The 27,989-nt window shown below is 39.5% G+C and overlaps 1 protein-coding gene across 2 annotated transcripts; it reads left to right on the plus strand.

Moving 5' to 3' along the window:
• Positions 1-37: 37 nt before the first annotated feature.
• Positions 38-27,987, plus strand: LOC306846044 (uncharacterized protein). Of its 2 annotated transcripts, XM_079379124.1 has the most exons (10): positions 38-120; positions 2,696-2,755; positions 5,967-7,434; positions 7,981-8,064; positions 8,793-10,730; positions 11,584-11,757; positions 22,573-22,746; positions 23,696-23,857; positions 26,251-26,297; positions 26,728-27,987. In XM_079379124.1, the coding sequence occupies exons 3-10, from the start codon at positions 6,023-6,025 to the stop codon at positions 27,273-27,275; spliced, it is 4,539 nt and encodes a 1,512-aa protein (XP_079235250.1). In that variant the 5' UTR covers positions 38-120; positions 2,696-2,755; positions 5,967-6,022; the 3' UTR covers positions 27,276-27,987. The 2 variants fall into 2 exon arrangements, with proteins under 2 accessions (XP_079235250.1, XP_079235249.1); XM_079379123.1 differs by lacking the exon at positions 2,696-2,755 and having other exon boundaries at positions 45-120.
• Positions 27,988-27,989: the final 2 nt, after the last annotated feature.

The following is a 27,989-nucleotide window of genomic DNA, read 5'->3' on the forward strand; positions in this document are numbered from 1 at the left end:
CATCACGTTCAGTACGCAGTGCGGCGCTGAGTGAAGCGGAAGTCACGTGACTCAAAGTGAAACCGAAAGCGATCGCATCCGAAGACTAGACCGACGCTCTTTCGGTGTTCACAGGTGACGGTAAGCTCGTTTAAACGTTTGATGGGGCTGTAATTTAATATCAATGAGGATCTTTTGCGTCTAACAGACCGTTTGTTGAACTCAAACACGTTAAAGATTATTCTCCTGATAGAGAAGAGAAGAGCAGCGCGGTTAGTTCCCAAATCTAGGTCTGTAAATTAGTGTTTTCTGTGCGAGTCTCCTCAATCCCAATCAAACCCACCTAAAAGTTAAGCACTGCGGTTAATTAGTTTTATATTAGACATACGTTTAACATTCGCGCTAAAGGCCGTTATGTTCTCCGTTTTTATCAAATAGGCCTAACGCCAAGCCAGCTTGGAAATCATGGCCTACAGTACAGTACTGATACCCTAATAAAATAATACTCAAGTGAAAGTATTGAGTATTCCTTTTCAATTTGAATCCAGTAAAAGTACAAAAGTGTTTAGTTTGAATGTCCGATAGGGGCTGGCTACAGACTGAAGGGGCGAGTGGAGCTCCTCTCAAATGCTCTTGTTGATTTGCCTTTTTTTTTCTGTTAACAATTTTAATATAAATGTAGTTTAACTGTGATATATACATGTAATATAAAATAATTTGTTGTGGTTTTTAAGAAGCTCTTGGTACATACCCCACCCAGCACCAGACCTCATTTGGACATCGTTTTTTGGGCTAAATCAAGTCGGTCCGTGATGGCCTTATTTTAGACCACAAATGGACTCTAGAGGGCGTTCTGGGGACCTTTTATTGTTAGCTATGAAAAATCTTGTAGTCTGTACCGATAACACTAAAAGTACACAATACTCAATACCACAGTAAAATATAACAATACTACTTAAACATTAACTCCTTTATTTAACATTACAAAAACACAACATTAGTGACACTTGGCCAATTAACACACACACACGCATGCACCTATACTCTGAATGCAAGCATTAGTTTAAATTCACTGACATACTGGCAAGCCGAAAACATTTTTTAAAACCATTAACGTAAACAAGGTTCGTACAGGTGCTTGAATTCCTTGAAAATACTTGAATTTTAATGTAGTGTTTTCAAGGTTTACAAAATGCTTGGATTTTGGATAAAGTGCTTGAAAGTAGATGCAACGGTTGTACATTTTCTTGGCCGATTCCAATTTTTTTGGAAGTGTGACCTGTCAATACTGACTTTTTCCGATTCCGATGTTCTTTCTAAGAACTATAATTGACAGCATATACAAACAAAATCTATGCAAATTTCAATGCAAAAATTATTGACATAAAATTACTAAACATTACAATTCCCCCAATCTTGTCTAAGTTACAGATTTTCTCTCACTTAAACAACTTTCAAAATAAAGTGCTCTGTGACTGGAAAGAGGAAGAAATAGTTAATGTAAAATGAGTTGCTTTATGTAACAAAACGGATGTCATTTCTCACGGTTTATAAATGGTAATTTCTTTCCCCTAACCTTTTTAAATGTCATCTTTCCCATCAAATTCTTACTTTGTTTCAATTAATTCAGTTAGCATAAGAAACTGTAGAGTTGTTACCAGACTGGATACCAAATGAAATTAGTATTAACAAACTCTTTCCACTGCCGAGGAAACAGAAGCTGCATCTGAAGTAGCATTAGATGCATTTACACAGACAGTTTGATGAAGCGGAGGTGATTAAGATTAATGTTTTACATATTTTTTTAAACATACAAATAAATGTTGAAAAAATGCAATGATACTTTTAAATATAAAAAAGTAAAAAAAGTCGTGACGTATTGTCAAGTATGGTGACCCATACTCGAAATTGGTGCTCTGCGTTTAACCCATCCAAGTGCACACACACAGCAGTGAGTAGTGAACAAATGCGCACACACACACACACACACACACACCGTGAACACACACCCATGCTGCAGCGCCCGGGGAGCAATTGGGGGTTCGGTGCCTTGCTCAAGGGCACCTCAGTCGTGGTATTGAGGGTGGAGAGAGCGCTGGACATTCACTCCCCCCACCTACAATCCCTGCCAGCCGGGGACTCGAACCCGCAACCTTTCGATTACGAGTCCGACTCTCTAACCATTAGGCCACGACTTCCCACCAGTAGGGATATGACTAAACCACCAGTAGGTGGCGGCAAATGTCTGTTTTAATGAGCAAGTCGTTTATTCATTCATTCAACCAATTCATTCAAACGGCTGATTCATTCAGAAACGAGGCAATTTAGACGATGAGATTCAGTGAGCTTTTGCTAGACTTGAAATCATCCGTCTCAGTGATGGGGAATGTTTGTTGCTCGTTTCTGTATGTTTTAATCCCAAATTGAATAACCATTTTGTTTTTCATGCTACTAAAAATGGAATGTTATGAATCTGACGTGTCATTTTCCCCACACAAAAACATAATCGACATTAATCATCGTTGTCACTTCAAATTTTACTAAAACTCTGATAACCTAAACCTAACCTTTAACCTAAACTCTGATTGTTTAGCGATTTCAGGAATCACTTGATGAAAATATGGCACACATCTGCCATAAGCATTATAATGAGAACTTTATAGAATGTGAAATTTAAAGTAATAAATTCTGTCTGCTTTCCTTGTCCTTGTTTCAGCGCGCTATTAAGAAAGCACATCATGGCGGGAGCACTCTCTCTCTCGCTATAGCACGTAACGTAAGTTCACTGGCATTTGCATCCTTTTGTGCAAATACAAGTTGCAATGTTATGTCTATGTTATGTAAAGTCAGCTTCACTTCAGGCAGCTATTCCTTTTTAGAGGCTTCTTTTTTTTATAACATTGCTGCATCATAATCTAACAGTATTCTAATCATGTGTTCATGTCATATTTTTATTTTTAACATTTTCACAACAGTCTTCAGATTTTTTCATTATCTATATTACGGCCATGCCCCACCCCTCACAAATGCCCCGCCCCCCGAGTACTAGTTTTTGAAACCTATCGATATTAGAAATAAGAAATTGCCAAAAATGTCCATCCCTAGTAAGGAATAATTAACAAAGGGCCGCTGAATTCTTAGAAAATAATGCTCACCCGAGGTGGTGATGCAGCCACAATGTGAAGCAGAGTTTTTGTACTTAAAACGAGTAGAATTTATTTCTTCCCTATCTCATACAATGCCTCCGTTTCTCATTCCAAACCATCATTTTGAACTTAGTAACAGAGGCTTGAGCCGTTGATAGCAGACTGCAGTTAATTTCGTAGTTATTAGAGAGAGAGGAAAAGAGAGAGAGATTACCTCTGTGAGTCTGTGTCTCTCAAAAGTGTTTGGCAGCAGCGTCTCTACTAATAGTAAAACTTAAAGTTAATTTCTTCAAGAACAGCACTGTTGTTACCTCAATTGTGAGAAGTTGTGTAGTTTTTAAGTTGATGTTCCTGATAAAATTGTCACAGTAGCGCTAACAAAATTAGTGTGCATGTTAACGTGTGTGCAAACTGTATATGTCTGTGAGGGAGACATAGAGTATGTGCTTTCCATACATAGTAAAATGTAATTTTGTGGCAAAAAAAGTCATTTTTATCCTATTGTTTACTATATTTATTTGTTTGGCCAGTGTCGTTGTGGGTTTTGGTTATTTTGCTGTTGCAGGTTGTAAGGAGTCTAAGGACCTCTGAAATAACTGAAATCATTTGGCGAAGTGATATGGACATGTAATGCGGTCAAGACCTGCCTGGAACTATGTTTGCCGAGTGTTTCCCTGAAAATAATTGCACACCTTAGAGCAGCCAATCAGATTCAAGCATTAAACGGTCCCGCAGTATAAATATTTATAAACATTGACTGTTTGGCATTAGGCCAATTAACACAAAGACAGCACTTGTCATGTAACATAAAAACCACAAAATACCAGTTATTTGAAGGGCTATGATAGGCTGAGTTTCATAAATAATACTAGTCAGACTTACCTGATGACCACAATGTAAAAAAGTTATGTGAAGGGCCAGGGCCATGTTAGGCCGTGTTATGAGAAGGCTGTGACAGTCTGTGAGAATAAGAGAAGTCCACGAAAGGCTATAAACATGCCTTATTTATAACTTAAAGGTGCTGAGTGTTAGTTTTATAGTCGGATCCTACCTAAAACTCGATAGGCTGTGTAAAGTCCAAATTAATGACCTCTGTAAAGATGAGGAGAAAGCCAAGTTTCTGTGCATCTACAATCAAGTGATTCTAATCCACTGCATTGTGATGGGATGACCGTTAAGTTAGTAAAATGATAGAACACAGTATTTAAGTTTTAACAGAAAAACTCAGAAAGAACGTAAATACTGGTACTGAAATGAATATGAATGAATATAAATATTCTTGGGCTTGATAGACTCTGCAGACAGAACTCCATCCAACCATTGGAACCCAATGAGTGAACCGCCCCCAAAAGAAAAGAAACCAGATCACATAAAGAAATACTAAGAATGCATGGAACAAATAATGAAGATTGATAAATAAACTAGGGCTGGGCGATATGTCAAAAATATCTTATCGATAATCACCGTAAAAAATATTGCGATATTCGATAATATCGTCTACCCAAGCCCCACCTCTACCACACCCCGCCCCGCCCCGCCCCGGCAGAGACAACATTGCCGACATGCACCATAAACACACATTCAGTTTGGTCTTAATTATTGCCACATTAAAGCTTTGGTTTTACTTTTTCTTAGTTTGTGTTTAAACTAACAGAAAACATTAGCTTTACTGTTATGTTGGTGTTGCTAATAATTTCCATTCTGTTCTTATCAAATTTGTGTTTGAAATGAATTTCGTTTTGTGAGGAGAACTGTTGAGGAAAAATAATAGAACCCAATTTTAAGTTCATCATGGTGAAGTTGATAAATGATAGAATGATAAATGCATAAAACCGTCGGGAGAGCGCCCGTGCTCCGGTTTGCATGTCTCTGTTTAAAAGCCAATAGAAACCGAAACCAAAATGGTAGTGCAATAATTATTTTTGCATACAAAATCAGAGACATTGCACATTTAAATCAATCCTACAACATGCTCCTGTTGCGTTGTTCTCACCCTCTAACGAGTCTGCACAAATTGCATAAAATGCGTTTTCAACAAAAACACAAACAAAAACACGTTGCACGTCTTTGCACACGTTATATAGATCTGACGTTGCTAGTAGTTACCTTTTCCTACGACTACTATGATGTAATCACGTTCTGTGCACTATGACCCCAAGGTTTGTCGCATGGGGTGACGTCACAAGCCGCGACATTTGACTTTCAGTTGCTGAACATACTATTCAATGCGTTCTATTCGTCACTCTCTCTCTTTATCATTGCAATCTGTTGCTTCATCTTTTCTTTTTTTGAAAAAATAAGTACGTAAGTACGACTAGTAGTTTCTAGTGGGGTTTATTTTTGTTTATATATGTTTTAGGTATATTTCTTGGAGAATGCTGAACACATTTGCAATTTATATTGATGGAGCGTAATGACTGAAGGAACAAAGACAAACCTAATTTTAACAATTTCACAAGAAATTATAATGCAAACTGCAACCTTTGTCAATGTAAACTATTATATAGGTCTATAATAAATAATCCTCATTAAATTAAGCCACATCAGATAACAAAAGGGAGTTGTTTCAAACATTGGAAGTGAATGAGACAGAGTAAAAACATCTAATTAAAAATTCTCTTTTGTTGGAAAATTGCTTTGTAAACGCTCCCCATTTAAGTTTGTAAAACATAATGGGGTTGTGTTTCTATTAGATTAAGTTAAATTTTAAATGAAATATCATTAATTTTATGAACCATGAAAACCCAGGCTAAAGTTTCAAGCCAGTTTCTCTGACTGAGTATGAACATCAGCGTCAATGACTGCAAAAACTAAACTTCATTTCTCTGTTTCCACATACAGGCCTGAAATCAAGTTTCTTATCTAGGAAGAAGAGAAGCAGAAGAACAGCATGTAAAATGAGTGTGTATGAGGAGAGAAAGCAGGAGGCTCCTGTTGACAACCAGAGAGCAGCATCTCCAGGATTCAGCTGTGTATCTATGAAGAGTAACAACTCCATGATTCAGCCCCCTAATCTCAGTGATGTTGACGCTCAGAGAGCAGCATCTCCAGGATTCAGCTGTGTATCTATGAAGAGTAACAACTCCATGATTCATCCCCCTAATCTCAGTGATGTTGACGCTCAGAGAACAGCATCTCCAGGATTCAGTTGTGTGTCTATGAAGAGTAACAACTCCATGATTCAGCCCCCTGGTCTCAGTGATGTTGACGCTCAGAGAGCAGCGTCTCCAGGATTCAGCTGTGTGTCTATGAAGAGTAACAACTCCATGATTCAGCCCCCTAATCTCAGTGATGTTGACGCTCAGAGAACAGCGTCTCCAGGATTCAGCTGTGTGTCTATGAAGAGTAACAACTCCATGATTCATCCCCCTAATCTCAGTGATGTTGACGCTCAGAGAGCAGCATCTCCAGGATTCAGCTGTGTGTCTATGAAGAGTAACAACTCCATGATTCATCCCCCTGGTCTCAGTGATGTTGATGCTCAGAGAGCAGCGTCTCCAGGATTCAGCTGTGTGTCTATGAAGAGTAACAACTCCATGATTCAGCCCCCTGGTCTCAGTGATGTTGACGCTCAGAGAACAGCATCTCCAGGATTCAGTTGTGTGTCTATGAAGAGTAACAACTCCATGATTCAGCCCCCTAATCTCAGTGATGTTGACGCTCAGAGAGCAGCGTCTCCAGGATTCAGCTGTGTGTCTATGAAGAGTAACAACTCCATGATTCATCCCCCTAATCTCAGTGATGTTGACGCTCAGAGAGCAGCATCTCCAGGATTCAGCTGTGTGTCTATGAAGAGTAACAACTCCATGATTCAGCCCCCTGGTCTCAGTGATGTTGACGCTCAGAGAGCAGCGTCTCCAGGATTCAGCTGTGTGTCTATGAAGAGTAACAACTCCATGATTCATCCCCCTGGTCTCAGTGATGTTGACGCTCAGAGAGCAGCGTCTCCAGGATTCAGCTGTGTGTCTATGAAGAGTAACAACTCCATGATTCATCCCCCTAATCTCAGTGATGTTGACGCTCAGAGAACAGCGTCTCCAGGATTCAGCTGTGTGTCTATGAAGAGTAACAACTCCATGATTCATCCCCCTAATCTCAGTGATGTTGACGCTCAGAGAACAGCGTCTCCAGGATTCAGCTGTGTGTCTATGAAGAGTGACAACTCCATGATTCATCCCCCTAATCTCAGTGATGTTGACGCTCAGAGAACAGCGTCTCCAGGATTCAGCTGTGTGTCTATGAAGAGCAACAGATCCATGTTTGAGCCCCATGTTCTCCGTGATGGAGCTGCTGTTACCTTTGACCCTGTGTAAGTATCATGACAATGGATGTGATTCTTTTTTTTATGATGATTTACTCACTGAGGTTCTTCTCTTTGAATGTTTTAATATTAATAAAGTTCTGTCAGGACCACTATTGTCAAAGATGACTGACAATTAGCATACAGTTTGGATTGGCGGTATGGTTCTGTTCTGTGCAAGAACTCCCTGTGCATCCATGCAGCCTAACATGGATAAGAGCAGAGAGAGCAACAATAACCCCCAAAACAAAACCATATGCCAAACACCCAACATAAAATGACATGGGACGTGGATGCTTGATCTCTTAATACCTCTTCACGTGGGGAATGAGATCATTTCCTATGAGATAATTTGAATCTGGAACAGAGGGCACAGCACTTGCGTGGAGAAAGTAGTTAATCCCAGTCTGAAAGACTAATTTTCATGTTTTTCCTAGTTTTCAACCATAGGTTAACAAGACCTGTTCACACCAGTTTTGATGTAAATTTATTGGAGCAGACGGATAATTTGCAGAAAAACAATTCTCTCTTTTTATTTCTCTTTATATTTCTCAGCACCATCAGCAAGAAGAGAAAGAGAGCAGCTTCTCCACTGCAGCCCCCTGATCTCAGTGATGGAGCATGGACATTTGATCCTGTGTGAGTATATTCATGTAGAGTGAGACATTAAACACAAGAACACAATGTACACATAATTAACAAGAGAGAAACAGTTGCATTTTTTATTTTATTTCTGCAATAAAGTTCTTTAGACAGAAAAAATAAATGGAAATTGTTCTCTTTTTTTTAATGGCAAATACAATACAAAAAAAATGAAAATCATCATATAAAGAAAACTGAAAAGAAAAAGTGAATAGGCTTAATGCATATACTTCGTTAAAAAGTGCTATTATGTGCTTTTCTATGTACTGTATATTCCCTTTTTGTCTAATTATGCAAAAATGAAGGGGCAAAGTGGGATTTCTGCATCAGTGTAATATTGACAGTAATAAGAAGAATCTGTTGGCCACAACAGATTCATTATAATTAAAATGAGCTTATCATTGGTGCCAGTAACCTTGTGGCAGCGCAGTGACATACAGTATAGCACCATTGCGCTTTGAGTCCCGGCTCGTGGACCTTTCCCGATCCTGACCCCCTCTCTCTCTCCACTTTGCTTCCTGTCTGAAATATTGTCCAATCCTAATATGGCAAAAATGTCAAAAATAAATCTTTCAAATGAGCCTATCAGTCGAACACTTCTTTCTAAATGTGGTTGTTGTATGATTTTAAATAAGACCATTTGGTATAGAGACATTGAAATATTTTCTTTTGTTTTGATAAAGGCCTTTTCTGTTTGTTTTTGTCTGTTCTTAATATCTTTTCAGTGGTTGGAGCGCTGACCAGAACAGATATGAGACCTTTCAGACCTTCACATCTTCTTACTATCAGAACCACATCAGTCATCGTGACACAGAAGCAGCTCTGCAGCTTGATTCTCACCAACCAGTGCATGATGATCTGCAGAGAGTCAAAGACCAACACAAAACCAGCATGAAGAACAAATATGAGAGATTATTTGAGGGAATCAAACTACAAGAGAATCAAACCCTCCTGAACCAGATTTACACACAGCTGTACATCATAGAGGGAGAGAGTGAAGGAGTGAATGAAGAACATGAGGTGCTACAGATGGAGAAAAGTTACAGGACACTCCAAGACACTCCAATCAACTGCAATGACATCTTTAATCCTTTATCTGAACCAGGATATGAGGAGATGAGAAGAGAGAAGAAAGACAAAATAAAGACAGTTCTTACTAAAGGCATCGCTGGAATTGGAAAAACCGTCTCTGTGCAGAAGTTCATTCTGGACTGGGCCGAGGGAAAAGCCAATCAGGATGTAGATTTCATGTTTGTGCTTACATTTCGAGAGCTGAACTTGATTAAATATCATCAGTACAGTCTTCACAGACTTCTGCTTGACTTTCACCCTGAACTTCAACATCTGGACTCAAATATTTATGATGAATGTAAAGTTGTGTTCATCTTTGATGGTCTGGATGAAAGCAGAATTTCACTGATGTTTTCAGACAGTCAGAAAGTTTGTGATGTGACTGAGATTTCATCTGTAGGTCTGTTGATGTCAAACCTCATGAAAGGCGATTTGCTTCCTTCTGCTCTCATCTGGATCACCACCAGACCAGCAGCAGCCAATCAGATCCCATCTAACTACATCAACCGTGTGACAGAGATTCAGGGATTCAATGACCCTCAGAAGGAGGAATATTTCAGGAAGAGAATCAGTGACGAGCATCAAGCCAGCAGAATCATCTCACACATCAGAAGAGCAAGAAGCCTCCACATCATGTGCCACATACCCGTCTTCAGCTGGATCTCAGCCACTGTGCTTCAAAACATCCTGAAACAAGATCTCAGTGCAGAAATCCCTCAAACTCTGACTGAAATGTACATCTACTTCCTGCTCATTCAAACAAATATGAGGAACCAGAAGTATGAGGAGAGATATCCAGAAAAACTCCTGCAGTCCAACAGAGAAGTGATTGTCAAACTTGCTGAACTGGCTTTCAATCAGCTGATGAAGGGTAATGTGATGTTTTACGAGGAGGACCTGAGAGAGAGCGGCATAGACGTCACTGATGCCTCAGTGTATTCTGGGATTTGCACTGAGATCTTTAGGGAGGAATCTGTGATTTATCACAGGAAGGTTTACAGCTTTGTACATCTGAGCTTTCAGGAGTTTTTTGCAGCACTGTATGTGTTTTTTTGCTATTTACACAAGAACAGTGAGGTTCTGAAAATGTTCCTGACAGGAAAGTCTAGAACTCAGTGTGGTACTGTTACTCTGGATGTGTTTCTGAAGGGATCAATGAATAAAGCTTTGAGCAGTAAAAATGGACACTTGGATCTTTTCCTTCGATTTCTTCATGGCATCTCAATGGAGTCCAATCAGAGACTCTTACAGGATGTACTGATACACACAGAGAACAACCCAGAGAGCATCAAGAACATAATCCAAAACCTCAAACGAGGTCAAAAAACTGATGTTAGTCCTGAAAGATGGATGAATCTGTCACACTGCTTGATTGAAATGAAGGATAATTCTGTAGTTAAAGAAATGCAGTCATTTTTAAAATCTAAAACAAAAAGAAAAAATGTATCTCTTGCACAATGCTCAACTTTGGCAAACATGATCCTGATGTCAGAGGAGGTGCTGGATGAGCTAGACTTCAATAAGTACAACATCAAATCAAAAGAGGGCAGAAGGAGACTCATACCTGCTGTGAGGAACTGCAGAAAAGCTGCGTGAGTGTGAACATCATATTGTAATACAAACATAATTTGAAAGAGGTTGTGATAGAGGTTTGAGTATTTTCTTGGTTTGTGTTCACATGGATAAAACATAATCAATTGCAGTTATGGCTGTGCTGGTAAATGTAACAATTGGCCCATTGTGGGGGTACGACAACACAAATATGGATATTAGGACACAAATGAAGTACAGTGTTTTGTTTACAAAATAAATAATTGATTTGCAGCCAATTGTTATATCGCGACCATGGAAACATTTGAATTCTTGCTGAATGGGAGAGATTTCTGTGGACATAAAATTTAATTAAGCCATATGCAGCTTTGTGTTCTGGTCTGAGGGCTGGTCACTCAGATTTTCGCAAATTTAACAGTATCCCATGAGTTATTCCACTAAATAAGGAATCTCTTGTTTCTTTTTCCAAATACTCACTGTCTCATTTGCACATCCTTTACTGGGAGAAAAAACACTTTAGACCAGTGTAGAATTTGTCTTATTAATTTTAGTTAACCCTTGTACATCAATTTTAAAAAGTTACACATAGGTCTTTAAGGACAAAAAACTGTAATGGAAATACTATATTTATATTTGTCTCCACTTTCACCTTTTTGTTTTAAGCAGCATCATTGTTGAATGAAAAAATCATTAATTTTCAAGTTGTTAACACTGATAGAACACATAAACCTGCTTCAGTTAGAGAGTAAACTAAGTGCCGTCGAAGCACATGTAAACAGTATATACGTTTGGCTTTTGCGCCATGTTTTAGCTTGTAACTAAATGTATGAAAACCAATAGTAGATTAAAAGCATATGAGCATGTCTTTTAACCAAAGTTTTCCCCTCTTTTCAGTTTAACAGCCTGTAATCTCGCTGATCAACATTGTGAAATTGTGGCTTTAGCTCTACAATCATCAAACTCCCCCCTGAGAGAGCTGGACTTGAGTAGAAACCACCTGCAGGATTCAGGAGCGAAACTGCTCTCTGTTGGATTGAGGAGTCCAAACTGTCAACTCAACGTACTGAGGTTTGGCTTTCACATTGATTTGTCCAATATGTCAATGTTTGAGTGCAGTTCCATGTCTAGAATGTTTATGAAGAAAAATTATTACACTTTGACAATATAAGTGTCCCACTTTACCAGTATCACCTGAAAGAATTTGAGGTTTGGACAGAAGAGAGCTTTCAATATTCATCTTCTCAGCATTTAGTCTCTGTATTTGCACAAAAAGATATATATTTGCAAACCTCATTTTGACCTTGTTTTAACTCTTTGTCTGAAATGCTCCTTCAGTACTGTGGCCGAATACCTCAAGCGTGAGATGGAAATATTATGCCCCTCACTGTATTGTGATGGCTTTTCCCGGCGAGACGAGACTAAAACAATAAAACCCATTACAAATGAGGCATTTCTTGCATCCAGTGGGGACATAATTATTGATTATAATGACTCATACAGTCTTTTTACGCGTCACGTTGCATCATGCCGCGTAAACATTACCATGTCTGCATTTGTGATCGGAGAAACGACAAACAACAAGCACTACTCTACACTGCTCAAAACTCACATTTGAATCGTCATTAGCAGAAACATATTTACAGGCTGCGCCAGACTGTCCTTGCAAAGTTGGAATTGCCCCACTTTATAGAAACAGCCTTTGTGCGAGCCTGCAAGCAAGGCTACTTTCCTGCCAGGTTCAGGAAACAGTCCACACACTCTAATATTTGGGTTGAACTGTTCTGGAACAGTGTTGTAAATACAACTTAACCACTGATTTCTAGTTGTGTCCACTTTTGGAAGCCCAAACAAAGTAGTTTTGCTTTCACAATGAAACACAGTGTGTCACGACATAGCACTGGAATGAGCAACAACACTACAGCGAGAATAAAAATGTGTTTGAACGAGCATTTTAGGTGGCCGTGGCTTCACTTTTATAAAGTATACCTCTTTGGTTTTGAGACTTTAGTCTTTGCAACTTCAGGGATCTTATCTATGCACAAACAGCTTGTAACACTCCAAAGAGAAAGTAAAACTTGAAATTGCATCATATGACCCCTTTAAACGAATCATTTGGGAGTTGTTGAGCAAATAAGGTAAAAATAAATGCATATTATAAGACAATGAAAGTGTTTTTTGACCTTGCATGCATGTCAACCTGTTGTTGCGGGCTCCCAAAACCAAAATATGAGCCTTTCCTAATCCATAATAGGGGCACATGAATTTATAAATCTAAATAAATTAATTCCAAAACATTCAGATGAAAATTGCAAAAAAAAAAAAAATAAATACTGTAATAACTCTGTTTAAAGGGGTCATCGGATGCTCATTTTACACAAATTGATATGATTCTTTAAGGTCTTAATGAAAGGTTTTTAACATACTGTGGTTAAAATTTCTCAATGGTAGTGTAAGAAACACCTCCTTTACCCTGTCAAAATCAGCTCTGTCTTCAGCACCCTGATCTAGTCCGTGTTTCTTTAAATCCTAGTGAGCTCTGCTGACTCTGCCCCTCTCTTCCATGGAGTGATGGGCAGACCATAGATATGTGTAGATTCCCTATTCGACTGCTCCAGATACGTTGATGCATCAGCCATCTCGCATTCACCATAATAATCAATGAATATTCAAAGATATACAAGTGTATAACTTTTGTAGACGCACATAGTCAAAGATTCGCAGACCGTTCCAAAAATGGCAGATGGTTGACTTATCGCAGCCCATAGAAACAGTCAGTAATGAGGAATCTAGGTAAATATATCTATGGAGCATACTAAACTTCAGCCGAGAAACTGGCTAACTAGCACATTATTAAGAAAGGCGATTTGCGAAGATTCATAAAAAGCCTTATACTCACTTCTTCTGTAGATAAAGCTGGATCACAAATGATTTGTGCGAACATAGACGCATTTAGGCAGATCGGGGATCGGCGCATTCCCTTCAAAGCGAAAGTAACTTTAATCCTCTGCCTTCAGCGGCTCAGATGTTGGGAGTAACTGACGACTGCTATATTCATTATTACATCCAACAACTAAACAGTTCAATCGCTTAATCGGAGACCTCTTCTCTTCCCCTGCACCAGAGGCAGACAGCTCTCAGCTCACTCAGGGCGGCTCTAAGGTAAGATGGCCTTGTCAATCAACTATCGTGGGAGCGGTCTGTACAGAACTACGTCATTCTGACAGGAACCTCAGAACAGCCTGATTTGAGAGAGGATTTTAAGATAGGGATTAAAAAAAAAAAAACACTGGGTGGATTTTTATCATTATAGGATAGACGTGTACACACACTTCCAACACACGTTTATGTTCAAAAGACTTGTAAAGTGAATTTTGCATCCGATGACCCCTAAGTTTAAAAAAGTCTCAGGACAGTTTTGTAATAGGTTTGTATATAGACTGTCTGTGTAGATTCATAACTAAACCATCCAGGTGTTAAAACATTCAAAAAAATATTTTTTTTTATTAAAATCAATGGACGAAGATCAACAAGACATTTCGGTGTCTATTCAAACACATTCATCAGTTGTAAAAAAACAACACAAATCAACACGCAATTTAGGCTAAATTTGGGTTAAATCATGCAGCGTCAGTCTACTAGATTAACCGACAATCGCACAACAAGCTCTTACTTCGTATTACCAAGCTCTTTGTCTAAAAGGGGTCATATGATGCAATTTCAAGTTTTCCTTTCTCTTTGGAGTGTTACAAGCTGTTCATGCATAGGTAAGATCCCTATAGTTGCAAAGACTAAAGTCTCAAAACCAAAGAGATATTCTTTATAAAAGTTAAGACTCTGCCATGCCCATGAACGGCTCATTCAAACACGCCCCCACATGTCTATGTCACGGTGTGGGGAGATTTGCAAAACACCGCCCAAAAGTACACGCAAAGAAAGGGGGCGTAACACCATGTCCTGCAGACACTGCGTGTTTCGTCGTGAAAGCGAAAGTACTTTGTTTGGGCTTCCAAAAGAGGACACAACTAGAAATCAGTGGTTAAGTTATATTTGCAACACTGTTCCAGAACAGTTCAAATATTCGAGTGTGTGCAGCACATTTTACGGAGGACTATTTCCTTATCCCGGGAGAGAGTAGCCTACAGTGTAAACACTATGAATGGCTGTGAACACTAAATATGAAAATGTGGGCTACTTACAGGCTGTCAGAAGCTCCAGACTGCCCCACTTTATAAAGAATTTGCTACTGACTATTCAAACGCAAGTTTTGAGCAGTATAGAGTAGAGCTTGTTTGGTGTTTGTAAGATCACAAATGCAGACATGGTGTTATGTTTACGCAGCGCAATGCGTAAAAAGACCAAATAAGTCATTATAATCAGTCATAATGTCTTCAATGAATGCAACAAATGCCTCGTTTATAGCAGGTTTTATTGTTTTAGTCTAGTCGCGCCGGGAGGCCGGGAAATGACATCACAAGTTCACAATATGGTAAGGGGCATTACATTTCCATCACAAGCTTGAGGTATTTGGCCAATCACAACGCGCTGGATAGCTGTCCAATCAGAGCACGCCTCGCTTCTCAGAAGGATGAGCTTTGTAAAAATCGACACGTTTTAGAAAGGCGGAGCATAGAGGAGGAACAATAATGTACAGTATGTGGAAAGTAATGTGTTTTTTGAACCTTGAACCGCGTAAACACATTGCATTACACCAAATACACAAAATGCTCTTCAATGTCATATGACCCCTTCAAAACAGTGACAAGAATCGCGATATGGCTAGATTAAATTTTAAAAGCCTACATTGAATAAATATGAGCATTGCATGTTCTAAAGTCAAAATGTGCTGCGGGTGTTTTTATATTAATGGATCTCTAAAGGGAACCTACTGTCTTCATACAAGTTTTGATGCCATTTTAATTTCATCTTGCTGTGACGAGTTGACTGCCCCCCTCTCAGGGCTCGACATTAACGTTTATTAACGTAAAGTGAATGTTTCGGTCGGGCAAGTGAAAGAGAAATTTACTTGGCCAATCGGACAAGTAACTTAAAGTCAATACCAAAAACAATAATAACTGCCTTTATTTATGATTTAGCCTTTGTTATAGGGGTGTGCGATATATATAGTTTGCGATAATTTCGTAATTGACGTTTTAACGAGTGTATTGCAAGAATCAAAACACAGCTACAGAGTGCACGCGTAAAGTCGTCTAGGTTAGACTAGCTCACGTGCAAGAGCGTTCTTTCTATTACAATGCATGAAGAATGTTTAGAAATGGAAGCAGAAAATGTATATTTATATAATTTCATATAGTTTCACACAAAGATCGAGCACCGTTTTTTGCTCCAAAAACCATCATGATTACAAATGTGAATTTATAACAGTTTAATAAACAAGAAGTTAATATTAAAAGACTTATGTTTCAGACACCCTATCGCCTGTTTTTGCGCTATGTCAACAACTAAAATATTTCCAAACACAGCCACAGCACTGTTTTGCGTCTCTGAGCAACATGACAGTGTTTCGTTCCTTGATGAATCGACCGTTTAAATGATTCGGTTCAGTCGCAATGACTTATAAACAGTGACTTGATGCCACCTACTGGTGGTTTTAATTTCACATTTACAGTATTTTTTTTTTATTTTTTAAATAATTTAAAATATCAGTTTTCAACGTTTTATTTCAGATACAGTTTGTGTTTCCTCTGCATTGCAAAGATGAATTTTGTTGATACTGATTTCATTAGTTTGGTAACAGCCCAAATGTCTTATTATACTAATTGTCTGATTAAATTGAACTCTGTCACATTCCCTCTCGGGATACAAGGAGCGCGGAGACGTGGAAGTATCAATAATCCCTTTTATTGAACACAGTGAGACGAGGAGCTTGGGGAGAGACGAACATCACTGACGATAAGACCGGACACAGGGGCTAGGAAACACAGGGCTTATAAACACAGGGAAATAAGGAACAGGTGTGGACTAATCAAACATAGGACTAGGGACTAATTAAACTAATGAAGACAAACGAGGACAGGAACAGGAAGGCCAAATATGGGCACGGGAGGAGGGGAAACACAAGAACACCATCCAATGGGGAGGGGGGGTGGGCGCTCTGGAGGCCTCCAGGGGCGGTGCCCGTTCCAGGGGCCATGGCGGGTCAGGGGACTCGGGAGGCCATGGCGGGTCAGGAGACTCGGGAGGCCAGGGCGGATCTGGAGACTCGGGAGGCCAGGGCGGATCTGGAGACTCGGGAGGCCAGGGCGGGTCAGGGGACTCGGGAGGCCAGGGCGGGTCAGGGGACTCGGGAGGCCAGGGCGGGTCAGGGGACTCGGGAGGCCAGGGCGGATCTGGAGACTCGGAAGGCCACGGCCTATTTTTTTCGGGCCCGAGGGGTTCTGTGGCCTTGGCCCTTGGCCCGGCCACACAGGCTGTGACCCTCTTACCCCCCCCCCCAAATTTTCTTGGGGAAGCTCCTCCACAGAGGAGCGGGCTCTGTCGGGCGCTCTTGCAGCGCGGACTCTGTCGGGCGCTCTTGCAGCGCGGACTCTGTCGGGCGCTCTTGCAGCGCGGGGCTGGACGGAACCAGCGGGAACTCAGGAGGGCTGGACAGAACCAGCGGGAACTCAGGAGGGCTGGACGGAACCAGCGGGAACTCAGGAGGGCTGGACGGAGCCAGCGGGAACTCAGGAGGGCTGGACGGAACCAGCGGGAACTCAGGAGGGCACGTGCGTGGAGCCGGCACGGGAGGGCACGTGCTTGGAGCCGGCACGGGAGGGCACGTGCGAGGGGTCGGCACGGGAGGTCACGTGCGTGGAGCCGGCACGGGAGGGCACGTGCTTGGAGCCGGCACGGGAGGGCACGTGCGAGGAGCCGGCACTTGAGGGCACTTGTGAGGAGCCGGCACTGGAGGGCGCTCTGGAAGCGCGAGTTCGCGGGGGCGCTCTGGAAGCGCGAGCGGCGGCGGGCTCGGGGGAGCCGCTGACGACGGCGGGCTAGCTCCGACTCGGGCCCGGAAGTCTCCCAGACACCGGTATATCCCCAGCCTCCAGGTCAATCCAGCGGTGTCTGGGAGGTCGATGGGGGAGTGGAAACCGGCTCCGAGCCGGAACAGGTGGAGAATCGCCGCGTCATGGAGCTCCGAACTCCGCGCGAGCCCGCAGAACTCCTCTGCATACTCCACGAAAGGCAGCTCGCGGAGTATCAGGGCGCGGAGGCGGGCGGCGAACTCCATCGCCGTTGAGGGGGGGGGGGGAACTGGAACAAACAAAAACTTTCCTCAAAACGGGGGAAGGAGCGCCGCTTACTTTGTGGTCCGGTCTTCTGTCACGTTCCCTCTCGGGATACAAGGAGCGCGGAGACGTGGAGGTATCAATAATCCCTTTTATTGAACACAGTGAGACGAGGAGCTTGGGGAGAGACGAACATCACTGACGATAAGACCGGACACAGGGGCTAGGAAACACAGGGAAATAAGGAACAGGTGTGGACTAATCAAACATAGGGCTAAGGACTAATTAAACTAATGAAGACAAACGAGGACAGGAACAGGAAGGCCAAATATGGGCACGGGAGGAGGGGAAACACAAGACAAGGACTGACAAACTCTAATTAAAAAATAAAAAATTTAAGTTTGAAAATTCATATATAAAAAATAAGTAAATATTAGCATTTTATTTTTAAGTTTAATAAAAAAATGTATTTGTAATTAATACTCCCTTTTTATGTTAAAATATAACAGTATAATCACACTTTATTTTATTTATATATTTACATAACAGATTTTTCTTTTTAAATGAAATAATGAAATTTGTGATTACGCTAAATTTGTTTTGTATAACCACAATATATAATTATATTTATAACTCAATTAAGTAACTTTTATACCACAACCACATGAGAATGCTTAATGTCAATCCCTGCTCTTATTATCATCACCACCCCGTCCCTTATTCGCCACCCTTCACCAGGCTCCCGACGGGAGTTGGGTGTGTGAGAGAGGAGGGGCGCTGAAATAGCCAGGGCTGGGGGCGTGTGATGAGGCGCACCTGATCCAAATAGAGCCTCATCACCGCCGCTGTTTATATGCCGAGTGCACCTCTCCTCGAGAGACCGGTCTCTTCCCCGTGCATGCACGCTGGTGTCCTCGTAGGTCCAGGAAGGGAGCGTAGAGGGACTCCCACACCACCAGAGACGTGAGCTGAGGGACCCGCAGTCCGGACGAAACCGCACCCGTGATAAGGCCGTCGGGCCAGGATGCCGGGCCGCCTAGTCCCGTCGAGCGTCGAGGACCTATAGAGGTAGACGAAGCCACTGGATAAGTCCGGACTACGCACCATACCTGGACCTTTCCTTTCCTTCACAACCCCCGCAGCAGGACGAGGACACCAGATCCCGTTTATTTTGGAAACTTTATCCCCTTTATTTTATTATTTATGTTTAATAAAAGCCTCTCCGAGGCCTGACGCCACACCCACTGTGTCTGTCGTTTGCTCTTCCCGCCACATTACTTATAATGCATGATAAGCATTTATGAGCACAGCACGGCTATGTGTACAGGCCTTAACAGGGAAACCACTATATTCCTGCCATTTAAAAAAAAAACACCTAGTGGCAGAGATTGAATTTACATTTTTAATAAGCCTTCACCTGTTTATGTTCAGATCAATCTGAAAATTAACCCATTGTTTTATGCAGCAAACACAGTTGTAAAAGTGAAAAGCTAATGTTCCCTCTAAAAATCTAAACAATTAAGACAAATATTTATGTGTTTTAAATCAATATAATAATGTATATGTTTAACTATATCCAATCTCTGAAAAAATCTCATCCCTTTTCTTAAAGAAGGCTGAAATGTACTGTTTATAATTTTATAAGAGTCTTTGTTTTTGTGAAAACCTGTATCTGAACTGTAATGTCATTTTATGGTTTAATATGTTACCATAGACCACTGGTTCTCAATTCCAGTCCTAGGGACCCACTTCTCTGCACATTTTGTATTCCTTATTTAACACACATTATTTATTATGTGTTATATTTAACACACATTATTCATATTATATCAGCTCGTTAGGAGGGAGATCCATGATCTGAACTGAGGATATTATCAGATAAGAGAGCAGTGGGTCCCCCGGACTGGAATTGAGAACCACTGCCATAGACATTGCCCTAACCCACTCATATGGTGCTCATTTTACTTGTGCAGGTCTTAAAAAGGGTCATAAAAGCCTTAAATTGATTAAAAAAAATTTTTTTTTAAATCTGCAGATACCCTGTAAATAGTGAAATAAAATTCCTTTCTTGATATTTGTTTATATTTGTGTTTTAAAAATGTTTTGATTGACATTTTAACTACTGTCTGATTTTCTGTATTAAAAAAAAAGAAAAAAAGTCTTTTTTTTTTTTATTTGGACCAGTTCAATTTATGTCGGGCTATCAAAGTCTGAAGAGTTCCAGCCCAAAGGGCTACCAGGGATTTTGAAATTTTGTGATTCCTGAATTGGCAGAGACACTTTACCTCAATAGTTCATACGATAATATAATATTGTTGATAATCGCTGATAATCTGTTGACAGCACTGGTCAAACATTATCAGACCATATAAAACTAATTGAATGCGTGGATTGAACCAAATCGATTAAAAGTTATTTAAATTTTAAAATATATTGCGATATCTAGAACCTATAATAAAAATACTTTTTCACACATCGAGATCCTGAAACAGACACTTTGCCTAAACCTGCTCTCAGTTTGAAACGCTCATCAGCCATCAGACACTCTTCATATGAAAGAACAGTGATTCACCGGAAATTATCGGCCAAAAATTGTATTTTTGGTTTTCAGACAAAAAGAAAAGCAGCTGAAAATATATGGCTTGCAGCACTGCCCAGCAATGTTCAGCACACAGGTTTCACTCTCCCTCTAGATGCTCTCTATGAATGTGCGTTCTGCTGAGTTGCTCATGGTCCATGCGAATGCTCCACTCATGTACTACTCATGCTCACCGGTAAAGTAAAGTTCGCTCAAATATCATGCCAACAAGAAATTTTTATGTAGTTTACTTGTTCCTGTTTCCAATAGCACTACTGTGCCGTAACATGGTGTAGTACAGCTATACTGGGCAACACTGGTAAAATGACGCTACCCTCTCGTGATGCTCACATGCTCTGATAATAATAACTTTGTAGGACTATACATTATTTGGATAATTAGTCAGTTATATCTGTTTCTGTTGCATAGAACTGAATGAAAATAATATTTATTATTGCTGTCAAACAAAGTCTTTGTTTAAATAATATATGTGTATATTATGTGTGTGTATATATATAAGGTAAAAACATGAACTTAACTAAGTAAATAATAGACATTCATCATTCTTGGTGTACTCCTGGACTGAAGCGTAGCACAATGGTAACCTCACAAAACAACAGAAACCCTTCAGATTCCAACAGATCATTTAACACTAACAGATCATGCAAGATCTCAGCAGAGGATGATTAAACACCACAAAAACAGCATGACCAGCTTCACTCATTACTAACCAGGGGTGTGTCTCCCAAAAGCAACTATGGTTGCAAGTTTCGTTGCTACCAGTAGAGTTAATGAATTCCAACAATGCGTGGTTGTGAAAACACATCGTGGCTTAGGATGATCATCAAATTTATAAAAGCTTCAATTTAATTATATAAATATTTAGTCCGACATGCTGCTTGTTTCAGACTGAATCTTGAAACTGTATTCTTGTACATGTTTTCAGTTTCCCAGAGAGTAGCTTGGTTCAGAGTAAATGCTACTCCTCATTAACTCCATCTTTGCAAGAGCTTTTGGCTCACTTATGATGTGCATTTGAAAACACAACATGCCACAACCATTATGTCACAGATGTGGCCTACAGTGTCACCAGTTGATTGTTATTTTATTATATATCTCTTCATAACATGAAGACTTTCTGTTGTTGTAGATTATCTCATTATTATCTAATTGCTGCACCTTCCTGCTGTAAGACTAACCAAAGTCACATTTTTCAGTCTAACAGGCTATAATCTCTTGAATCATTAATATATTAATAATAATAATGCGCTGGTGGGAGTCACCTGTTTTTTCTGTTTTAATTTTTCTGAACTCCTTTTTAATGGTTAATTAATTTTTTATTAATCAAAAAGCAAGTCTGATGAATTTAAATCATGAAACTTATGCATCATATATTTCACATCAAAAGTAAAAAAAAAAAAAAAAAACTACATGCTTAGGGCCCTATGAAATGTTTTATTTATTTTTTCTCACCATATGTTTTATTGTTACCAATTTCTATGTTTTAGCATGTCAAATAATTTGAATGCATAAAAACAACTTAATTTATTCAAATTTATTCCTAAAATAGCCTTATGAAATGTTTTTTTTTTTTAATTCTGTGTTGTCTATTTACATTTTTCTGGTTAACAAATGAAGGCATAATACATTTAATTTTATTTATCTTTTAATTATTGAAAATTTTTCAAATTTAATTTTTTGGCAAACAAAGGGGATTTACAGTTAACAATAAAACGTGTGACTATTCCTTAAATATTTTTTAATAAAAGTTAATAATTTTAGTAGTAGTAGTAATAGTATTAGTAGTATTATGTACATTCTGCTGAACAATATCTCTGGCACAGTGTCTTCAAGTTAAACCAAACTTTTGAGGGTTAATATAAGCCTAATATAATGGCAGAGGAAACACTGGTTTCTGTTTGTGGAATTAATGGCATGAGGAATTCATACTGTTTTGAGAGCACTTGGAGGCCCTTCTCAATATTAATAAAGTGGTCCTACTAAAGTATTTTACAATTAACACACTATATTTAATCAGTGCCTATGTAATGGATTGTGTTTCATTACCCTGTTTAGATTGGCCAGTTGTAATCTCACTGATCAACATTGTGAAATTGTGGCTTCAGCTCTACAATCATCAAACTCCCTCCTGAGAGAGCTGGACCTGAGTCACAATGATCTTCAGGATACAGGAATAAAGCTGCTGTGTGCTGGACTGAGGAGTTCGAACTGTCAACTCAACATACTGAGGTATTTAATGGGGTTTTAACTCTGTGCATTCCTGAGTACATACAGTGCCCTCCACAAATATTGTCACCCTTGGTATATGAGCAAAGGTCGCTCTGGAAATAAATCTGCACTGTGTATCCTTCTGATCTTTCATTCAAAAAAATTTAAAAAACACAAGTCTAAATTTTCTTTGAAATAAAACAATGGAAAGTGTGGGGAAATCTCATTAACTATCTATTTAACTAAAAATGGTTTATAATAAACTTTACTTTGAAAATAAAAAATGATAAAGAGATCATTTGATAATTTTAGCGCTGTTCTTTAGAAATGAAGAACACTGAGGAAGAGCATTTAAAAGATCTGATACAATATCTACATCTAATGTAGAACTTTTATTTTGCACAAAACAAAAGTAAAATAAATTTCCATTCGTCTTTTTTTCCTATAAACATTTCATTTAATCAGGAAAAAAAATCTTTGCTTGTCCTGCAGAGACAATGAATTTGCTCACTGGAGTCAGAGCATTCGCAGGTATTTGAGCAGATGCTCGGTAATGAACACTCAAAATTTACTGTCCATGAAGAACCAAACTGAATGTTTACCAGCAGGTTCAATGTTGTTTCACACACTTAATAAGTAAAATGTGTTTGAATATTTATGCCCTAATGCTGGCCTATAAGCATGAAAAGATACACTTTCTGGTCTGGGTCTTTCAAGATACACTTTCTGGTTGGTGGCCAGTAATTGAAGACCACTAAGCGCTTTTTAACTCACTGGTGAGTTTTGCACAGAGAATCTCATGTAACAGCTTCATCATTTCATTAAAATCATTTAGAGAGCCTTATAACATATCTGAGCCTTATAACAATGACTGTTCACAGATTTGCCACATTGGTTGGCAGTTGAAGAATCCTGTTGGCTATATATTTTATATATTTTCATTATTTTAACAATTGGACTGTTGTTGTAGATTATCTCAGTGTTTGGTGACAGAAGAAGGTTGTGCTGCTCTGGCATCAGCTCTGAGTTCAAACCCCTCACATCTGAGAGAGCTGGACCTGAGCTACAATCACCCAGGAGAATCAGGAGTGAAGCTGCTCTCTGAAACACTCACACATCTGGACAAACTCAAGTAAGTTAAGCAGTAACAATCATGCCCTCTCTTCTGTGATTGTGAGAGAATCTGTCTTTTTTTATGTCATGCTTCTTTGGTTCTCACGAAAAAGAAAGAAGCCCAACTTCCTTTAAAATAATATAAATATCTATATAGATACACTTTGAACAAAATTATAAACACAACACTTTTTTTTTTGCCCCCATTGTTCATGAGCTGAACTCAAAGATCTAAGACTTTTTCTATATACACAAAAGGCCTATTTCTCTCAAATATTGTCCACAAATCTGTCTAAATCTGTATTAGTGAGCACTTCTCATTTGCCAAGATAATCCATCCACCTCACAGGTGGGGCATATCAAGATGCTGATTAGACAGCTTGATTATTGCACAGGTGTGCCTTAAGCCAGGCTCACACTGTGCGATTTTTAATAATCTTTTGCGATTGCTGCTTGTCACACTGTACGAACATGATCCCCATGTCAGACTGTAGGATCTCAGTTGTCTTAATGTCAGACTGTACGACAGTCAAGACGCAATAAAAACGGACGTACTCAAGAAGACTTGTCCGGAGTTTTACGTCATCAATACGTGACCCGCGTTCTCTCGGGTTCAATGGTAGCTAGCAAACAACAGCAACGTGTAGCGTTAGTTTTATTAATTACATGCCTTGATGTTAAAAAAAAAACAAAAAACGAAAAAGACGACGTGTGTGGAGCAAGTCATGGCTGGGCAAAAGAGGACTTTATGGACTTCCAGTTCTACAGAGCGAACTTGAGGTAATTTTGTTATTCGAGTTTAAACATCCTGCCCCTTAATAAATAAACTTTAAGTAAACTTTACGTTGTACATATATTGTTTTTTACAAATAATGAATGGTTTGAAGTTGTCGCGCTAATTGCGTCATCAAGTTCAGTGCTCCTATTGGTTCTTGGTTTGGCGGTCGTCGTAGGAGATGTCACACTGCCAGAATTTAATCGGAGGAAAAAATTGATCGCAACGGCCATTAATCGGCTGTCGGTGAACATGTCAAACCAGCGATCTAGACAACCGATTTTAGCCTAGGATTATAGGAATCTTTTAGGATGTTAGGATTTTCAAAATTTGTCTCAGACGAACAAATCGTGGCCAAAATCGCACAGTGTGAGCCGGGCTTTAGGCACTTAGGTTACACTGTTTATTTTAAAAGGTCCGCTGTAAAATCAGCGTGCAGCACCCAAACAAACACTTTTGAGCATGTCAAGGATTTTACATGGATATTGGAACATGAGTGCCTTGTTTAGGCTACACAATGAATAATAGTTTAGCAACCAAATCTCATAAATATGGCAAAAACGTTTAGATTCTTGTTGAATGAGAGAGGCTCATGGGCCCAATGCCGTTTCAGTTTTGCTTGACGTTTGTGTGCTGTTTATAATAAATGCCACTAGCCTATAGCTTGATTATTTTAAATATATATTGTAGTTTAATTTATAATTTTACAGCTGCTAAGTCATTCTTGTTCTGTAATGCCATTAAATGTAAAGGATTTGTTGTGGAGTGAAAGGAATTAAATAGGCTAAATAATGTTTCTGTTTGTAAAGGTTTCCTTATAATTATCAGCACTTAATATACATATAAACTAATACATATAAATTCATGTAATCTGAAGTTGGCTTGAGAAAGCCTTGTCTGAAAGTTTGAAATAGCTTTGAAAAACTTTTAAGTTTAATTTTGATTGTTGAAACTGAAGTTTGGGACAGAGTGGGAATAAACGTTTCTTGCTTTAATTCGCATGTTGCTAACATGATTTAACGTGAATTAACACGTCACTAGCATGATTTTACATGAATTAACATGTTGCTAGCATGATTTAGCATGTCTCTGGCATGTTGCTACCATGTTTCTAGCATGATTAGCATGTTACTAGTGTGCTGTTAGCAAGTTACTAGCATGTTGCTAGCATGATTTGGCATATATCTACCATGTTGCTAGCAAGTTTCTATCATGATTAGCATGTTACTAGCATGTTGTTAGCATTATTAACAAGTTAGAATGTTTCTAGCATTAGCATGTTACTAGCATGTTGTTAATATGATTAGCATGTTACTAGCATGATTAGCACGTTATTAGCATGTTTCTAGCATGATTAGCATGCTATTACATAGATGATTAATATTAGAGTGGAAGTTTAAATGAGTTTGAATGGGTTAGAAATATTACACAGAAGGGAAGCTTGATCGATTCTCAAGGGATTCTGGGAGTTTAAGTTTGAATGTTGACAGCTGGAGTTTGAAGAGTCTTTGGGGTGTTTCTTCTCGTCACACAATGTTTTTTTTTCTTAAACCTATTTAATCTTAATCCTTCTGTATTTGCACAAACATTAATGCAGCTGTTGTGTGTGTGTGTGTGTGTGTGTCTGTGTTTTCTAGTGTGGATCATGGAGGAGAGTTTATGATCACAACAGGACTCCGCCAATGTAAGTCTCTCACCCACCCACCCACACACACACACACACAGACACACAGACACACAGACACAAACACACACACACACACACACAGACACAGACACAGACACAGACACACACACACACACACACACACACACAGACACACAGACACACAGACACAAACACACACACACACACACACACAGACACAGACACAGACACACACACACACACACACACAGATACACACACACACACACACACACACACACACACACAGACACAGACAGACAGACACACACACACACACACACACACACACAGACACACACACACACACACACACACAAACACACACACAGACACACACACACACACAGACACACACACACACACACACACACACAGAGTTTAGTTGTTAGTAGTTTAGTGTGTAATGTGTGTGTGTTGTGTTCAGACGGCTGTGATCTCACTCTGGATCCAAACACAGCACACACTCGACTCGTTCTGTCTGAGGAGAACAGGAAGGTGACGAGAGTGACAGAGGAGCAGTCATATCCTGATCATCCCGACAGATTTGATGGGTGGTTTCCTCAGGTTCTGTGTTCAGAGAGACTGACTGGACGCTGTTACTGGGAGACTGAGTGGAGCGGAGTTGTTTATATATCAGTGTCTTATAAAGGAATCAAGAGGAAAGGAGGGAGTCTTGACTGTGTGTTTGGATGGAATGTTCACTCCTGGAGTCTGTTCTGCTCTGATCACACATTCACTGCCTGGCACAATAATAACTCCACTGATATCTCAGCTGCTGCTGGTGTCTCCTGTAAGAGAGTAGCAGTGTTTCTGGATGAGTCGACCGGCTCTCTGTCCTTCTACAGCGTCTCTGACACACACACACTCACACACTTACACACATTCACACACACATTCACTCAACCGCTACACGCTGGGTTTAGACTTTATAATACAAACTCTTCAGTGACTCTGTGTCACATTAAACATTAAACACACACACACACACACGCTTCTCCTCCTCCTCCTCCTCCTTCTCCTTCTTCTCCTCCTTCTCCTTCTCCTCCTCCTTCTTCTTCTTCTCCTTCTTCTTCTTCTCCTCCTCCTTCTTCTTCTTCTTCTTTTTCTTTTTTGACTGACACACACACACACACACACACACTCATGTTAGTTTTTGTGGTTTATGGGGACTCTCCATAGGCGTAATGGTTTTTATACTGAACAAACTGTGTGTGCTATTACCCTACACCAACCCTACACCTAAACTTAGCCCACACAGGAGACTTTGTGCATTTTTAGATTTTCATCTAGATTTTCAGTATGTTTTTTAAGCCTTTTGAATTACGGGGACATAGGCAGTGTCCTCATAAACCACCTTCATATTGTAATACCTCTGTCATACCCATGTCATTATACAAATTTGTGTCCTCATAAACCACATAAACATGCACACACACACACACACACACACGCACGCACGCAGTGTGAGTGTAATGATGTGAAAATTATGTGATTCATTTTTGGGTCACACTTGGTTCTTGAAATAAAAGTTTTTGCTTTTTTCATGAAAATCATAATTTTATATTTTTGTTCAATAATATTTTCTGAATATTATTTTGAATTTTGAGGAGATTTTATGATACTATGCAATATTTATAATTTATGAACTATTTTTACCATTAAAATTAATTAAACTGAGAAACCTAA

The sequence above is a fragment of the Barbus barbus genome (genome assembly GCF_936440315.1).
Source record: "Barbus barbus genome assembly, chromosome: 3".
NCBI classification, from domain to species: domain Eukaryota; kingdom Metazoa; phylum Chordata; class Actinopteri; order Cypriniformes; family Cyprinidae; genus Barbus; species Barbus barbus.

Bases quoted from the DNA above. Each gene is read 5' to 3' on its own strand.
- LOC306846044 (XM_079379124.1), top strand. From the start codon at position 6,023: ATGAGTGTGTATGAGGAGAGAAAGCAGGAGGCTCCTGTTGACAACCAG. The intron at 7,435-7,980 runs GTAAGTATCATG...TATATTTCTCAG, and splicing joins GCTGTTACCTTTGACCCTGT to CACCATCAGCAAGAAGAGAA. The intron at 22,747-23,695 runs GTATTTAATGGG...CTGTTGTTGTAG, and splicing joins TGTCAACTCAACATACTGAG to ATTATCTCAGTGTTTGGTGA.